The 18,765-nt window shown below is 41.0% G+C and overlaps 1 protein-coding gene across 3 annotated transcripts in view; it reads right to left on the bottom strand.

Moving 5' to 3' along the window:
- The window catches only part of PEX5L (peroxisomal biogenesis factor 5 like), a 199,542-nt gene that overhangs the window by 37,085 nt on the left and 143,692 nt on the right, over positions 1-18,765 (bottom strand). For all 3 annotated transcript variants that reach the window (XM_073359307.2, XM_073359305.2, XM_073359306.2), the window contains 6 exons: positions 10,640-10,756; positions 8,482-8,625; positions 5,899-5,969; positions 4,417-4,614; positions 2,741-2,906; positions 2,209-2,366 (listed from right to left, as the gene is read on the bottom strand). In XM_073359307.2, the coding sequence (XP_073215408.1) occupies positions 2,209-2,366; positions 2,741-2,906; positions 4,417-4,614; positions 5,899-5,969; positions 8,482-8,625; positions 10,640-10,756 (854 nt within the window). The remainder of the gene's footprint in view (positions 1-2,208; positions 2,367-2,740; positions 2,907-4,416; positions 4,615-5,898; positions 5,970-8,481; positions 8,626-10,639; positions 10,757-18,765) is intronic.

Below are 18,765 nucleotides of genomic sequence, written 5' to 3'. Positions count from 1 at the left end.
TAAGAGTGTCCACATATGGAGTTACTCAGGAATAGTTAATCCCCTTAAAATTCACACCCTACTTTATTCTGGTTTAATTTTCATGTATAAACAAGACTTAAAACTAACATGTAGATTGAACCATTTCAAGTGGGCATCTGCATTTCTTTGGTTTTTTTTTAATTTCATCTTTGTGGGTAGAGGAATAGTGTTGCTAGCCATTGGAATCACCCAGTTTGCCAGCTTGATACAGCATGTTATGTCTCATTAGTGATGAAAAATGTAGTAATTATAATAAATGTTTACTTCACATTTTGTTCAGTTTGGGCAATGCAAATCAATAGTCATTTTAATTTTCACTTTCATATTCACGGTGCTGCATTATTAGTGTTTCACACATTGCAAAGAAACATTTAATGTTTTAAAATCAACTGTTTTCATTTGATTTTTTTAATTACAGAAATATTTCTATTGATTTTAAGTTTCATGGCAGATAAAATCACTTGCACTGCTTTGAAATTCTCAACTGATACTTAGTGCTTTTCATCCATAGATTGCAAAACACTCTGCAAAGGAGGGTAAGTAATGTTGTTCTCATTTTAAATGGTAAAATGAGTCTGAGAGATCAAGGGATTTGCCCAAGGAAACACAGAAGCTCAGTGGAAGAGCCAGAAATGACCTCAGGAGAGCTGGTCAAAATTTTTCCATTAAAGTTTTTCCAGTGGAAATTTCCTTTCTGACAAGTAGCCATTTTCAAGTGAAATGTCAGTTTTTGATTAATAGTTTCTACTTTCTGCAACTGAAGAATATTTTTTCCCCAAACTTTCATTTTTCTTTTTTACAAAAACTCCAAAAAAGTCAGAGAAAAATTTAGATGAAAAAATTTTTCATTTTTGTTGAAATTATTCATGGGGAACTTTTTCCCGCAATCAGCTCTGAAACCAAGGTCTCCTGACTCCCAGCCCAGTGCTCTGTCTTTGTTGCCTTATAACATTTGTTCTGACAAATTGAGATATTTGGATCGTAAGCCCTGATTCAGCAAAGCACTTAAGCACATGCCTAACTTTAAGCACATGATTAGTCCCATTGAGTCTTCTTTAGCAAAGCTTTTGACACGGTCTCCCACAGTATTCTTGCCAGCAAGTTAAAGAAGTATGGGCTGGATGAATGGACTATAAGGTGGATAGAAAGTTGGCCAGATTGTCGGGCTCAACGGGTAGTGATCAATGGCTCCATGTCTAGTTGGCAGCCGGTATCAAGTGGAGTACCCCAAGGGTCGGTCCTCGGGCCGATTTTGTTCAATATCTTCATAAATGATCTGGAGGATGGTATGGATTGCACCCTCAGGAAGTTTGCAGATGACACTAAACTGGGAGGAGAGGTAGGGACGTTCCCCTCTATTCAACATTGGTGAGGCCTCATCTGGAGTACTGTGTCCAGTTTTGGGCCCCACACTACAAGAAGGATGTGGAAAAATTGGAAAGAGTCCAGCGGAGGGCAACAAAAATGATTAGGGGACTGGAACACATGATTTATGAGGAGAGGCTGAGGGAACTGGGATTGTTTAGTCTGTGGAAGAGAAGAATGAGGGGGGATTTGACAGCTGCTTTCAACTATCTGAAAGGGGGTTCCAAAGAGGATTGATCTAGACTGTTCTCAGTGGTAGCTGATGACAGAACAAGGAGTAATGGTCTCAAGTTGCAGTGGGGGAAGTTAGGTTGGATATTAGGAATAACTTTTTCACTAGGAGGGTGGTGAAACACTAGAATGCGTTACCTAGGGAGGTGGTGGAATCTCCTTCCTTAGATATTTTTAAGGTCAGGCTTGACAAAGCCCTGGCTGGGATGATTTAGTTGGGTATTGGTCCTGCTTTGAGCAGGGGGTTGGACTAGATGACCTCCTGAGGTCCCTTCCAACCCTGATATTCTATGATTCTATGTGCTTAAGTACCTTGCTGAACTGGGGCCTTAACTTTTTATAACATACTCTTCAATTGTTTTATTATATTGTACTGTCAATTGGCAGAAATGGTGGCTCATTAAGATATATTCATATATATTATCCCATCTTCCAAAATGCTTTACATTCATCCAAACATTATAACAATATCTTAAATTAAACAAAGATCAGAATACATGTTATAGACTTTTAACTCAAAAATAATTTTTCAGTTTTTAGAAGCCCACCTTACTTTTGGCTTTAAATGTTGATATTCTTTTCATAACTCACCTGTAGGCTCCTAGGTTGATGCAGCTTATTCCCAAATTGTATCTGGACCTAATGAAGCCTGGCTGAATTTCTAATGCTCTAGTATAAGCCTCCACAGCTTCCTCACTTCGATCCCCATTTGCCAAGGTTGCTCCAAGGCGGTTCCATAATGAATAGTCCTGATAACAAAATGAGAGTTTTCTACTATTGGTTTAAGACAGAAGGATATGAGACCTTCCCCGGCCCTCGAAAGTAATGAACAGTCCAGAAAATACTTGTACCCGCTGTTAATTGGTGTGGAATGTGAGGATCTGACTCATGATTCTAGACAACTTCATAAAATTACTCCAATGAATCCGTGTGCAGCCAAAAATTGGACATGCATAAATCTGTTTCTCATTAGGGCTCTCTTGCAATTAACATTTCTATTTCAGGTATTAAAATTTTAATGGCTGAAGAGACATCTCATTAATACTGGTCAGCTTCAAGTTGGAAAGGAAGAGAGTGGCTTGTAAAATGATACTTTTTTTTAATGCAAAATCATAATAGGTACCTCTGGCCGAACAGTTAAGGCAGCATTAAATGCGTCTATTGCTCTGTTAAATTCTCTGTTCAGATGGAAGAGCACTCCAAGTCCTGTTTGCAAGTCTGGGTCTATCATCTCACCATTCTGGTGAGCTGCCTCCAGGTACAATTCCTTTACTTCTTCAAGTAATGAACTAGAAAAGGGTGAAAAATAACACCACGCTGCATCTTACAGTTCTTTGTAAATGCTGCACCATCTACTGCACAGCCAGCAATTCAAGTCTTTATACTCCTCTAAAACATGTGCAAATAGACATCTTCAGTGCAATTGTTGTAATGACTTATTCCAACTCTGGTTGAGAACTGGCCATTAGAGTTCAAAGGTTTACTGTCACTAAGCCAAAGAGCTGCTGAAAACTCAAGCATATCTAAAATATGGGCTATAAGAGCTGTTGAAGCTGTATCAATTCTCTCTGGCACCCTAAAAAATGGATTAGGGGCTTCTCTCAAGGTTAAAGCAAGGAAACCAGGTTGGCAAAAATGGTGGTCAATCCTCAAGAGTCTTAGATAAAGATTTTGAAATCTACAGCCAAGATTTCAAAGACAGATGCCAAAATTTAGATTCCTAAATTCACAGACTTTGGATTAAGCCCAATATAACACACTTCATCATTCAACAGAAGTTCCCTATTTTATTGTTGCTCAGTCAAAATGATCTTGCTAGCACAAGGCTTGTTGATAATAATAAACATAACGCCCCATTTCAAAATGGCATTAAATGGAATCTTCCCAGCATTTTGGGTCTATGAAGCAGTTGCTGAAGGTATTTAAAAAGTTCAGAAATAGATACGTCTCACCACCAATGTAAGTGGAAATCTAATGTTTAGATCGACTACCAAAATAACAATAGGAACTGGTGGTAAAGGGAAAGTTTACCTTCTACTGCTGCACAACTTCTAAATGTTCTGAATGGACTATGTGCTTGTGTGTGTTCGCACGGATACTATACCATATTTAAAAAAGATTTTCCTGATCCAATGATTTAATCACTTTAACTGCAATTGTTTTTCTTACTCTTTCTGGACAGTAATGTGGAGAATATCATACTATCTATAAATCAGTGATACAGCCTCACCTGGAATACTGTGTGCAGTACTGGTCACCCCATCTCAAAAAAAGATATTGCAAGATTAGAGGGGTTCAAAGAAGGGCTCTGATCAAGGGTCTGGAAAAACTCTCTGATGAAGAGAGATTTAAAAGATTGGGATTGTTTAGGAAGACACTGGGGAGTCACTGTGGCCATGAATTTAGCAAGATTCCCCAAGAGGGATTGGACATTTATGTGGATATCAAGAACACCCAGCGTTATAATTTAATGATAAATTTTGTTGAAGGGATAGTAAATCTCATGCTTCAGGGCTTAAACTAATCTCCAACTATTAGAGACCAGAATGAGACCCAATAAGGGGAAGACTATCCCACGATGCTTACTGGAGGACTCTTACACTTTCCTCTGAAGCAACTGGTACTGGCCACTGTCAGAGACAGGATAATGGACTAGATGGACCTTGGGTCTTATGTTCCTATCTAACTTAAAAATATCTGAGCAGTGCACTGTACATTTGAGAAACTTCATTGAAATCAATGGAAGTTAGAAGCCGAGAATCTGGGCCTAACTTCTTCAGGATGCTAATCCAGGTTTACCTTTCTTTTGATGGCTCAGACATTCTCCTGGTAAGTGCTGGAGACCCTCTTTTGCTCTTCATTATATACTTGTATTTTGGGTTTTGCTTTATCCAGTTTCTTAACGCTTCACAGGCTTCCTGTTGATGGCCAGTATTAGTGTAGCTCACAGCCAAGGCCATCAGAGCTTTTAAGTTGTTTGGCTGCAGCTGCAAGCACCTAAACAGAGAAGAAAAATATCTTACTTTCATTTAGCAAAATGCAGTGCATCAATTCTTCCAACTCAGGGCCTGATCCTGCAACCCTTACTCATAAAAGTAGTGCTAGTGGCTTCCTTGGGACTGCTTGTGTGCGTAAAGAACCACTCACATTAGTAAGGACAGCAGGATCTTGGAGCAGGGACCTTGCCTTGTTTGTGTGTGTTATGTGCCATCTGTGCCTACGGTGTTATATAAATAAAAAGCTAATACTCCCCACACTTTCTGTTATCAGCAGGGCATAGCAAATGTGGGAGGAAGCCTTTTTTTAATAGCACCTGCCTAATAAACAAATAGAAGATTTTTGAGTACTCTAGAAGTGGGCAGTTGTAGAAAGCATTTGGCTATGTAAAAAGATATTTTGAAGATTGAAACCAAAGCCCATCCTTTTCAATAGAACTGCTGGGCCAGATTCTGCCTTCCGCTACACCTTTGTAAAGCCAGAGTCAGCCCATGAACTTCCATAGGCTTTCTCCAGCTTTACACCACCATAATGCACAGGAGAATCTGGTCCACTGTATCTGTGAGTAGCATTGTTGTACGTTTCAACCTATCAGGGACAAACTTTTTCAGGGAATCCTTTGGATTTCTGTGCAGGTAAGGAAAAGATTACATTACATATAAATGAGTTACAATAATTGAAGTATCCTTAGGTAAATTGGCTTGAATGTTAACATAGCTAATGCAATTAAGTTTGGAGTGTATACTCGGCTACGAGTGGAAACGGAATATAGTGCAGCAACACTCACTACAGATAAAGGCAGAATAATAACACTGATATTTAGGAATAGGCATTTACTTAACAGGTGTAGCATGCTCATTAAATTCCCATCAACCTAGCAATGTTCTCCATCAATTAGTATTCAGTGGTTGAGAGGAGCCTCATCCAATTAAGAAAACATTTTCATTAAGACAGAAACCCTTTAGAAAATATATCAAGTGTCTAGAATATTGAAAAGACATTTTATTTGCATTGTGCCTAATTCAGGTTTGTTGTGACACATAGGTTTTCTTTTGTGTTTCCATTTAGTTAATTAAATATAATATTTAATATTGCCATTAACTCCATAGGAATGCAAAATCATGCTATGGAGACTAGAGGTAGCACATCTCTTCTGTATGCCACTCATTCCCCCCCCCCCAATTAAATATAAAAGGTCAGAACACAAGTGTGAGATGACATACGCACAGGCATCCATTAACTAATATTGATGGGATTCATTATTTTTCAAATATCTTCATCTACCTTTGGAGGGCGACAATAGCTCCCTGCTCATTTTCATTCTCTGCCTGTGTTATACCAAGAAACTGCCAGGCCTGCAAAATAATAATTGTTGTTTTATGATATGTCCCCAAGTGCAATTGGAATCACAGAGCAATCTCCCTATGGCTTGCTTAAATAAATGGACACATATAGACAGCAGCATGTATCCAACACTGGCCTAACTACAGTACTTCTATTGCCAATACACCAACAGTACAAACCAAAGTGATTCTGGATATCTTTAGGCCACGTTTATCCATGTGAAGTTCCCATTGAAGTCAATGGTGATTCTACACTGTCAGATCCCATACTGTTTTCTCACAGCTGAGTTATTGCACATTCTAAATGGCTTTTATCTGAAAATGCGGAAGAAAATAGTTTCACCCCTACAATGTGAGGGAGATTCGACACCATCATTTTGTTGCATCAGGCACATACAGCAGTAGACACAGCAGGACTCAGACGCACATACACAACCACTCCTGTTGATTTTAGGTGCAGTGGCCTGTGCATATCTGAAGACAGACTTTACAGTATTATGTTGAATCCCACTCTTTCTTTTCCACTGGTTTCAGTGAAGCTATAGCATGTTATGCCAGCTGAGGATCTGGTCCTCTAATATTTTGCCCCATAAACCCTGGCACAATGAAAGGAATGCCCTTCTCCCCAAAAAGTCATAGCTTTTAAGTACTGTGATGTGGTGTACTCTCCATGCCAGCCCTGGAAGAGCTGAATTAAGAGGGGTGGTCCCAATTAGCCAATTAAGCTGCAAATGCATAAGATTTAGGCTGTGGGGAGGGAGCTAATTACAAGGAAGCTCATTTCTGAAGGAACAGGTGGGACTTCTATAAAGCCAGGAGGCTGGAAGCAACATGGGAGAGTGCAGGGAGGAAGTCTGCAATCTCTCCCCCTGAGGTAAGGGAGAAGGATGGGGCATAGGAACCCGGGAAGAACCTTAGTAGGCCTGAGAGAGGGGAGTCTAACTAGGAAGGCTGAAGAATGAAAAGCTTGGAGAAGCACAGTAGAAATAGTCCATGGGTGAGAGCAGTAAGGTTAGTGTAGCTGCAGACCTTAACTGCTTGCTATAGGGCCCTGGACTGGAACCCACTGCAGAGGACGGGTCTGGGTTCCCCTATCATCCCCTGCAGAATGGGATTGCTAGTGGCAGTGAATGGGAAGACTGCCCGAGTCACTGTGGGAGTGATGTAGTCAGTGCAGTGGGTGAGGATGCCAGTGGAGAAGGACTCTGAAAAAACTTGCCCGAAAGGGGAAAACAGAGAGTGACTTGGCCGGAGGGCTGAGTCACGAGGTGGCCATATTGTGAGAAGAAAGGGGGCACTGAATTGGGCGAAGCTAATCGCCAGAAGGATGCGCCACACAGCAATGAGTAGACCACCTTGTGACAGATATACAGGCTGAAATTGTGCTTGTAACACAGCCTTTAATGCAAATAATAAACGTTCAGTGGGCCTATTAAATTCTTGACATTCCATTATCTTTATGATTTCTACGTATGACATACCACAAATACTGCAGTACAGTAAACATCAGTATTTTCACGGCACCCGTGGTAAGTGGCTTATTTCTGCTTCATGTTGCTCCTCAGACAGTTTCATGTAAATTGCATCATGTCAGTCAGGTAATTGTGAAATCCTTTCTCTTGCTGGCCTATAGGACTCGGTCTTTGGCTCCTCCTTTCTTCACACCTGATTTCTAGGCTATTTTTTGTTGCTTCCACATCCCACACATCAATTTCAGCTCTAACATTCAAATAATTCACACTGCCTTTTAACATTAGATACCCGAAACACACAGCAGATGGAGCACATGCAGCCTTACAAATATATTACAGTCCTAGCTTTTGCTGTATGCTAGTATCAACTACAATTAACTTTCTCTGCCATATCTCAGAACCTTCCATTTCCTTACCTATTAGCCAGTATTCCTATGTGTTTCTGAGATTATTGTTTACAAATAAAAATGCTGTAATGTTTGCTAGGAACCTGCAATACAGATTTGAAGAATATCTTAATTCTAGAGCGGGGTGGAAATTTTTTTACATTGAAAAATGGTCTTTTTCTACAATGGAATTTTTTTGTGAAAAACTGTTGAAATGTTCCCTCCCCCCCAAAATACAAACAAAACAAAAGAAATACTTTAAAAATATATCTTGATTGAATATATATATAATATATATATATATATATATATATGTATTTGATTGAAAATGGTTATAAACATTTTTCATTTGCCAGAATTTTTGGTAACTGAAACATTTTGATGGTCATGTCAAATAATTTTTAAAAAAACTGATTAACATATTCAAATAAAAGCTTGGAAATTTTGAAACTGAAAAATAAGTAAGTTTTCATTGTTTGATCAGCTCTGCTTAATTCATTTCAAAGTATGTGATACTCCATACACATTGTTACCTTCCACTTTGTTTCACGTAATCACCACTGCCAAAGGTTTTGACCTTGAATCCTCCCCATCCTTGCTACGCTAGGTGAAGTGAGACACTTGTAGCTACTTCCCCTCCTTAGATAAAGGCAGGGGAGTGAATACCTCTGCATCACTGGGGTCTTGTAGAATGGCAGCCTCCATGTATAAGATAGTGAGGGGCAGGTCTCCTTCTTTCAGTTTTTTCAATCCTTCCTCAAAAGCACCAGGCCAGTCTCTGAAAGGGTTTTCGGTATGAAAATAATAGCCCTGGAGCAGACAGTTAATGGTTCAGTGATGAAACACAGTAGCAAGGAACATTAAGTACATACAGTTAAATAGCTCATCATTTCCCAGCTAGGTGTAAAACTTCTTTGCTGCATGAAAATGGTATGAGTTCCCTTGCAAAGTTTCAATAAAAAAAATGTAAAACTGTGTGGTTCAGATCCAACAGACTGGGGCACTTGTTACTGGCCCTTTATATTTACCCTAGTTTCCAAGAAAGTTGTGACACCCTGGCACCCCGTTATTCACCACTGTCATATAATTAGGATATGTTTTGCACAAAATATGCCTTTTAAGGTATCATTCTAAAAGTCTTGATCTGCTAGACATTAATATTTTGTTGGATTGTATGTGCTATCGTATGTGAAGTTATGCAGTTTGGCTAGGTATATGTTATTGAAACATGTTGTGAGATTGAAAACACCCACAAGCAGTCTTTCGGGTACAAAAGTAAAACGTCCAAACAATGTTAATGGCTTATTGAGGAAATGCACACAAGCACAAAGACTTCCCTAGGAACTGTATACAATAGAAACCTCTCAGAGATAGCACTACCCAATGGGAACTGTTTGACTCAGGTCACAGCAAAAGAGCTTTCCAGGAAGTGGGAAGAAGATATAAAAGGGGGAAATGACATCCTGATGGTACCTCACTCTCCCTACAACAACACACCTGGAAACACCTGAGGAACAAAGACTGAACTGGGGGAAGTGATAGTCCCAGGCTAAAGGGGTTTCTAGCCTGTGTATGAAAACCTGGGAAACCCAAGCTGCAAAGGAAAGACAGCTTGCGCCTTAAGAATCTGCCAGCCTGTTTATCACTCAGGGTGAGAATTCGCTAGTTCATATCTTATCATTCTAGTATCTTAGGCTTAGTTTGCGTTTTATTTATTTACGAGGTAATCTGCTTTGATCTGTTTGCTATCACTTAGAATCTATCTTTTGTAGTTAATAAATTAATTTTATGTTTTAATCCAAACCAGTGAGCTTTGACTGGAGTGCTTGGGGGAAAATCTTGGCTTATCACAAGTGTGCATTGTTCTCTTCACATTGAGGAAGAGGCTCCCAGGGGGAACCCCTCACAAAAGTATTATACTTTAGGAGATAATTACTTCCTACACAGTAGACCCCATCCATTTCAATGGGAGCAGGATTGGTCCCAGTGTGCACCAAATACATCAAACTTTGGCAAAAAAAGCATGTCTTGCATGGACTAGCCTCCCCCAGTGCTTTCAACTCCATGTCGGTTCAGTGCTTGCACTTATGACATAGCCTGAAACCTTCAATGAATACCTAAGGTGCAGCTCAGTATTGCAAGCACTTGAGCTTGTTTTAGGTTTGAAACAGGGTTTGCCTTACTCTGTGACTGCAACCCAGTTTGTGTCAGCCAATGAAGCCTGGTCATCTCTGCCTGGAGTGGATGTGCTCTCAGGCAATGTGCTTTGAGGGAGAGAAATGAATGCCTGAATAAGGACTATAGAAACTGGGTCATAAATCCTAGGGATCAGAATTTTAGGGTTGTCCAATCCACCTTCCTGCCAATGCAAGGTAAAGAGTGTTTTAATATGTGTAGCAAATGAGAATATAAATCAAAGAAAAATACATAAAGGAGATGGGGAGTCGGGAGAGAGAAATTCATTCCTAGGATGGGAAGTTTTTGAACACATAGGGCCAGATTTTCAAATGCCCAACACACTTGATTTAGGGCCTGATTTCAAAAGTGCTCAGCACCTCACAGCTCCTATTGTGACACGTATAGCCAGATTTTCCAAAGAGTTCAGATCCCAACATGCTCTCAAAGTGCTGAGCTCTTGTGAAAATGTGACCCTTACTCAGGTACTTACATGGGAGCTGAGCTCTTGAGAAATTCTCACCTTAGTGGCAGGTAGCGTGTAGTTGTGGGGAGGCATTTCCTTGTTTTCCCCTTATAGACACTGAGGAGAGTGACTCTAAAACCTGTACAGAAAGGATGTGCTGTGTTAATAGGTTACTGAGGTTACCTTCTCACTGGTCGAGACAGTTACTTGGCCACGTGCTTCCTGGTTCTCTGAAATCCAGCTTCTCTGAGCCATTTCTTCCCATTCAGCTTGCATCTTATCCCAAAACTCTGTGTCTGACTAGGAAAAAAAGAAAAGGGGCAAGGGGAAGAGAGAGAAATTAAAGAAACTTTCTAAGAAAATGCCACCTGCTTTTGATCCTCCAAAAATGCAAATGTGTATACAGGATCATCTTCAAATGACTTCAGCTGGTGTTAAATTTTCAAGGTTGTAAGTTTAAGTGACAAAAGGTGAAAGGCAACAATGACAGACATGAGGAGTAACTCATGTTTTCGGAACATCTTGAGGCCCGTTTGGTGTAAAAACCCTGTTTGGATTAGGCAAGACTCCTTCGTTTCAAGTTTCAGTGACATTTTAGAAGTATGATCTAGCTGTTAGCACCCAGGACTAGGAGCTCTTCCCCTAATTTACTGTGTGATTTTAGGTAAATCACAGATTTTCATCTCTAAAGAAGAAGAGTTCGGTGGAGCTGGAAAGCTTGTCTCTTTCACCAACAGATGCTGGTCCAATAAAAGTTACTATCTCCCCCTTGTCTGTCTAGTCTAAATCCTGATATTCTGAGCTTTTTAATCCTTGCCTACCTCAGAGCAGGGTTGTGAATCTTAATGTTTGTCTAAATGCAGTGAGGTTATCAACTGAAAGAATTAAAATGTTGTTAAGAAAATCCTTCAGTTAAGGTTCTTATCTGAGATTGATTTCCATGCATCTAGTGTTACAAACTAGCTCACAGTATCTAAAGGACACTGCTAAATCAGTGTCCAGTGTAAAACCAAACCAGAGATTACCAGCAGATAAGAATTTTAAGGGAGGTCATATTTTTGACTATGAACTACTTGACATTATCCCTTTAAATCTAAAGTCACAATAGTGTGTATGATAGACTGGTGAATTATGCCATGTTTCTGTAGGGAAAAAAATCAGGGTCTTATCACTTCATCCCTAAGAAAGCCCATACAATCAAGCTCAGTGCAGTGGCAGTGGTGGGAGCTTTGGAGAGATGATATCAGATGCTACATAAACTCAAAACTATTATATTCAGGACATGTTTCTTGTCTGTCGCTCTGCTTGCCATATTGCTTCTTGATTAAAATAAAAATAGTTGAGTCATAAACAGGTGTTTATAGCACTAACTCATCAATTGCAGCTCTGGTGATAATCCATCAGCACTTAGAATGCTTAAAATTCTTAGCTACTTACTAATTTAAATTTGGAAATTACCTTCACCATCAGCCCTTACAATTTTTTAAGGCATAAACACTTCCTCGGCGTGGCTAAGACCCAGAGTTTCAGGATACCCCCCCAAAACTTTAAGGAGCTGTATAGTCATTGCCTGCCTCTTCACTCCCACTACCCTGGAGAACTTAGGTACTAGGAGCTCAGTGGAGGCAATGAGCAGGTTTAGCTCCAAAGTTCTGGCAAGTTACCAGGCTCTATAGTTGATAGGTGAGCTACTCAAGCGCTCGTGTGTTTATAAATGTTAATTTATTCATTTAAATTTGTAGTGGCTTAGCCATACATGGGTTTCCTTTCACTCCACCACATATCAAGCAGATGAATACGGTCCATGCCTGACCCTAGCTCCCGCTGCCATGGGGAGCTTGGGAGTTAACGTTGAGTGGGCAGTGCAAGCCAGTTGGGGTGATTACGCATGATCAGTGATTATATGGCTGTGAGGAAGTGGCTGGATGTGTCAGCTGTTCATTTGCAGACCTTCTGACATATAGGCCCAGCTCCATGGGAGCGAGGCAGAGGTTTTGTACCATATTCCCAGCAGAATTTGGACATGGAGACATCATACCTCATCATGGGAGAATCATGGTGTAGAGCCAGCATTGGAGCTCCTCTGCAGCCCATCCTCCCTGAGGAGGCATGTCTGGGAATAGGAGGCATGGACTGGATGGTGCTATGCCCCACTCATCTCTGGTTGTAGTACTGGCCTCTTGTGGTCATTGGCAGTGGCTGTAATTTGCAGCAGCCCTCAGCCTGCTCTAAATTATGCCAGGGGATCATCTTGTTTTGCAGTAGGGCCAGGATTGGGAAAACACAAAAGCTACGTTTGCAGCTCCCATCCTGAGCTATGGAGTGCACTTTATGGTTGTAGCCGAGGATCTGAACCATTGCTTTGTTCTTTGTAAAGAGATGAAATCTGGCGAGAAGGCATAATATATTTTTCCTTGTGGTAGCTGGATTCTATTCAGACACAATTTTGACCTTAACTCTTGGGATAAGGAGATATATTTTATTTAATTTAGATTTATAAAATTCCCACATCACCCGCCCCAATCTCTGTGGCCATTGATGTAATTTCAAATACATAATAAACATTCAGTTCCTTTCCGTCGCAGATCTGATTCTGCCACTCTCTCACACTGAGCAGTACTTCTCTCCATGAATAATCCCACTACTTGGAGTGAATGAGGATGGCAGGTTTGGACCCTTATGTAACTAAATTTCATCTCTCATAGGTGTGTTCTTCTAACATGAAACCCTTATCTCATAGGTAGCATATGTTCTCGGTGATGCAGGACTTGCTGTAGCTTAGGCTGCATCTTGTTGGCAACAGAAGCAAATTGTTACATAAAATGAATGCAGTAAAGTTTGTCCTGTCCAAAAAACCAGCTGAGCACATAGGATGCTAAAGAATGCAGACAAAACCGCTCAGAGGTAAGTATCGCATGACTTTTGGTGTATTGAGCATCAATTCTCAAATTCATAGAGGAGGAGGTAGAAAGCTTAGATACGTCCGCACTGCAAATAAAAACCTGTGGCAGCGAGTCTCAGAGTCTGGGTCAACTGACTCAAACTTGCTGTACGGGGCTAAAAATAGTGTAGATGTTCCCATTTGAGCTGGAGCCCAGGCTCTGAAACCCAGCAAGGGGGAGAAATGGGGTGTCTCAGCCCAGGCTCCAGCCTGAGCAGAAATGTCTACACAGCTATTTTTAGCCCGGTAGTGAGAGCCCCGCAAGCAGACGTGAAAGTAAGCCGGTCCGGTACGGCGTACCAGCTGCCGTACCGGACCGCTTCCCCGGCGGTAATTTAAAGGGCCGGGGCTCCAGCTGCTGTGGGGAGCCCCAGCCCTTTAAATCACCGCCAGAGCTCCGACAGTGGGGCTCGAGTGGCTCTTTAAATCACCGCAGGGCTCTGGCAGCTGGGCTCGGGCAGGGATTTAAAGGGCCTGGTGCAACTTCCACTGTGGGGAGCCCCGGGCCCTTTAAATCACCACCGGAGCCCTGCCGCTGCCCGGGGTAGCAGCGGCAGGGCTCCGGCGGTGATTAAAAGGGCCCAGGTCTCTGGCCGCTGCAGGAAGCCCCAGGCCCTTTAAAATGCTGCTGGAGCTCCCAGCTGCCTCTGCAGCTGGTAGCTCCGGGGTGAGCTGGGGCCTTTAAATCTTGATTTAAAGACCCCACCTCTTTCGGTTGAGGCCACGCCTCTTCCAGTTGAGCCCCCGCCCCCGCTCAGGACTCTGGCGTACCGGTAAGTCCTTTAAGTTACTTTCACCCCTGCCCACAAGCCTAAGTCAGTTGATGCAGGCTCTGACATATGCGGCTGTGGGGTTGTTTTGGGGGGGCGTGGTGTTTTGTTTTGCATTGTAGACATACCCTTAGAGACAGGATGTTTACTCAGGTGGAATAATGTAAAAGAGGCTGTGTGATACAGGCTGTCATAAATATAAAGGGAAGGCTAACCACCTTTAAATCCCTCCTGGCCAGAGGAAAAACCCTTTTACCTATAAAGGGTTAAGAAGCTAAGATATCCTCGCTGGCACCTGACCAAAATGACCAATGAGGAGACAAGATACTTTCAAAGCTGGAGGGGGGGAAACAAAGGGTTCTGTTGGTCTGTGTGTTGCTTTTGCCGGGACCAGAGCAGGAATGCAGGTCAGAACTCCTGTAAAGGGCTAATAAGCAATCTAGTTAGATACACGTTAGATTCTGTTTTGTTTAAATGGCTGATAAAATAAGTTGTGCTGAATGGAATGTATATTCCTGTTTTTGTGTCTTTTTGTAACTTAAGGTTTTGCCTAGAGGGATTCTCTATGTTTTGAATATGATTATCCTGTAAGATATTTACCATCCTGATTTTACGGAGGTGATTCTTTTACTTTTTCTTCAATTAAAATTCTTCTTTTAAGAACCTGATTGCTTTTTCATTGTTCTTAAGATCCAAGGGTTTGGGTCTGTGTTCACCTATGCAAATTGGTGAGGATTTTTATCAAGCCTTCCCCAGTAAAGGGGGTGTAGGGTTTGGGAGGATTTTTTGGGGAGGAAAGACGTTTCCAAGCGGGCTCTTTCCCTGTTATATATTTGTTAGACGCTTGGTGGTGGCAGCAATAAAGTCCAGGGGCAAAAGGTAAAATAGTTTGTACCTTGGGTAAGTTTTAACCTAAGCTGGTAAAAATAAGCTTAGGGGTTTTTTCATGCAGGTCCCCACATCTGTACCCTAGAGTGGGGAAGGAACCTTGACACAGGCAGAGAAATCATAACATTGCATCACATGCTGCATCAGAGAAAGACCTGTAGTAGCTGGTTAAATATTATAGCAATGAGAACAGTGAGAAGTTCAAAGGAAAGGAAAAGAGGAAACTACAGAACAAGCACAATAAGAGTCTGAAATGAGACTGAGATTTAGTGGATGTAATAAACAGAGTGAAGCAATGACTGTGGTTGCCACAAATCATGCTGAGAAATGCAAGCACCTCAGCAGAAAAAAAGAGACTCCAAGTTAAGGTGCCACATTCTCACTATCCATGTGCTATGGGGAAATGGGGACAAGTAATCCCAAAAAAGAGTGCATCTCTAAGCCTTTGGAGATATGCTCCAGTTCCTTTTGCTGGAAAAATTCACTGGATGGCCAAATCTTCATTGCACTGAAATTACTAAGTGCTCAGTACCTGAGTTTGCTTTGGCAGTAAGGTGTTAGTGTGAATAATCTCAATGAGTTTGATAGGAGTATTTGAGGAGAGAGGTACTGATGGTCTTGAAAGGACTGCAAGGCTCATCCCTACATGCGTTCCTGATATGCACAGAGGTATTGTGAGCAAAGTGCTGAGTCTGGCCAAAGCTCATCTGTACTAATGTGACTTGCAACAACACTTCCTCTCAAGGGAGTTTAGTTACAGAGGAAAGTGCAGACTAAATCCAGGTTGAGTCAGCAGTGCAAGTATTTGACACTAGATATAAAGGGATAGGAAGGCTTGTGCTCATAGACAAGTGATTGTTACAAGTTACAGGACTGTTTATATAGCCTGTAATTACATGCACTATCTAGAGGGCTAACAAGGCATTTCTCATGGGCCCGTCACTGCAGTATCAGGATGCCAATATCTGGTATTTTTCTCTATAATTGTAAGCAACAGCTTCAGACCTGTCTGAACTGTGCAATTACTGGTCATTGATGGTACATGCCATATTTCCTTGTGAATCAGGATACCCATGTGTTTCATCCACTCTAGGAGCTGGTAAGAATTCTGAGTTTAGTTCGGGGTTGTGTAAATATTTCCTTTATATAGGTAAATTTTAATATAGCCATTATACAAGATGTCATTTGAACAACACGTAATTTAGGGTACCAGTGACAAATGTTGATCTTCAGTATTTATAGCTCTGAATTTCTGCTTTTAGTATTATTTCTTGCAAAGTCATTCATATGACCCAATGATTGGGGGAAAAAACATATTAAAAATCCACTTGTCTTTCTTCTCTGCATATAATTAGCAAAGATACTGTATTTTTAAAATCTAAGTCAATGGGCCAAATTCTGCTCTCTTTACATGTTTGTAACTCCCTATGAAGTTCACATATTGACATGAAATATGGCATAATTTATTTATCCTTCGTAGTATTGCTATGGGATATTAATGCTCCACTCCAGAGCTAGCTGCAATTTAGAGGTAGGTAAAGTGATCCCTATGTATCCCTGCTTTACCTCCCAAGAGTTTTGATAATTAATTGTTTTTTGTAATGTATTTTGAAATCCTTGGATGAATAGAAAGTGTAGAATATTTTTAAAGATTACATAGATTCATAGATATTTAGGTCAAAAGGGACCATTATGATCATCTAGTCTGACCTCCTGCACAACGCAGGCCACAGAATTTCACCCACCACTCCTGCAAAAAACCTCACACCTATATCTGTGCTATTGAAGTCCTCAAATCGTAGTTTAAAGACTTCAAGGAGCAGAGAATACTCCAGCAAGTGACCCGTGCCCCATGCTACAGAGGAAGGCGAAAAACCACCAGGGCCTCTTCCAATCTGCCCTGGAGGAAAATTCCTTCCCGACCCCAAATATGGCAATCAGCTAAACCCTGAGCATATGGGCAAGATTCATCAACCAGATACTACAGAAAATTCTTTCCTGGGTAACTCAGATCCCACCCCATCTAATATCCCATCACAGGCCATTGGGCCTATTTACCATGAATATTTAATTACCAAAACCATATTATCCCATCATACCATCTCCTCCATAAACTTATCGAGTTTAATCTTAAAGCCAGATAGATCTTTTGCCCCCACTGCTTCCCTTGGAAGGCTATGCCAAAACTTCACTCCTCTGATGGTTAGAAACCTTCGTCTAATTTCTAGTCTAAATTTCCTAGTGGCCAGTTTATATCCATTGTTCTTGTGTCCACATTGGTACTGAGCTTAAATAATTCCTCTCCGTCTCTGGTATTTATCCCTCTGATATATTTATAGAGAGCAATCATATCTCCCCTCAACCTTCTTTTAGTTAGGCTAAACAAGCCAAGCTCCTTGAGTCTCCTTTCATAAGACAAGTTTTCCATTTCTCGGATCATCCTAGTAGCCCTTCTCTGTACCTGTTCCAGTTTGAATTCATCCTTCTTAAACATGGGAGACCAGAACTGCACACAGTATTCCAGGTGAGGTCTCACCAGTGCCTTGTATAACGGTACTAAAACCTCCTTATCCCTACTGGAAATACCTCTCCTGATGCATCCCAAGACCGCATTAGCTATTTTCACGGCCACATCACATTGGTGGCTCATAGTCATCTTATGATCAACCAATACCCCAAGGTCCTTTTCCTCCTCCGTTACTTCTAATTGATGCGTCCCTAGTTTATAACTAAAATTCTTGTTATTAATCCCTAAATGCATGACCTTACACTTCTCACTATTAAATTTCATCCTATTACTATTACTCCAGTTTACAAGGTCATCCAGATCCTCCTGTAGGATATCCCTGTCGTTCTCTAAATTGGCAATACCTCCCAGCTTTGTATCATCCACAAACTTTATTAGCACACTCCCACTTTTTGTGCTGAGGTCAGTAATAAAAAGATTAAATAAGATTGGTCCCAAAACCGATCCTTGAGGAACTCCGCTGGTAACCTCCCTCCAGCCTGACAGTTCACCTTTCAGGAGGACCTGTTGTAGTCTCCCCTTTAACCAGTTCCTTATTCACCTTTCAATTTTCCTATTGATCCCCATCTTATCCAATTTAACTAATAATTCCCCATGTGGCACGGTATCAAATGCCTTACTGAAATCTAGGTAAATTAGATCCACTGCGTTTCCTTTGTCTAAAAAATCTGTTACTTTCTCAAAGAAGGAGATCAGGTTGGTTTGGCACGATCTACCTTTTGTAAAACCATGTTGTATTTTGTCCCATTTACCATTGACTTCAATGTCCTTAACTACCTTCTCCTTCAAATTTTTTTCCAAGACCTTGCATACTACAGATGTCAAACTAACAGGCCTATAATTACCCGGATCACTTTTTTTCCCTTTCTTAAAAATAGGAACTATGTTAGCAATTCTCCAATCATACAGTACAACCCCTGACTTTGCAGATTCGTTAAAAATTTTTGCTAATGGGCTTGCAATTTCATGTGCCAATTTCTTTAATATTCTTGGATGAAGATTATCTGGGCCCCCCGATTTAGTCCCATTAAGCTGTTTGAGTTTCGCTTCTACCTCAAATATGGTAATATCTACCTCCATATCCTCATTCCCATTTGTCATGCTACCATTATCCCTAAGATCCTCTTTAGTCTTATTAAAGACTGAGGCAAAGTATTTGTTTAGATATTGGGCCATGCCTAGA

The sequence above is a fragment of the Lepidochelys kempii genome, chromosome 9 (assembly GCF_965140285.1).
Source record: "Lepidochelys kempii isolate rLepKem1 chromosome 9, rLepKem1.hap1, whole genome shotgun sequence".
In the NCBI taxonomy this organism is placed as follows: Eukaryota; Metazoa; Chordata; order Testudines; family Cheloniidae; genus Lepidochelys; species Lepidochelys kempii.
This window is presented reverse-complemented; position numbering and strand designations above follow the sequence as displayed.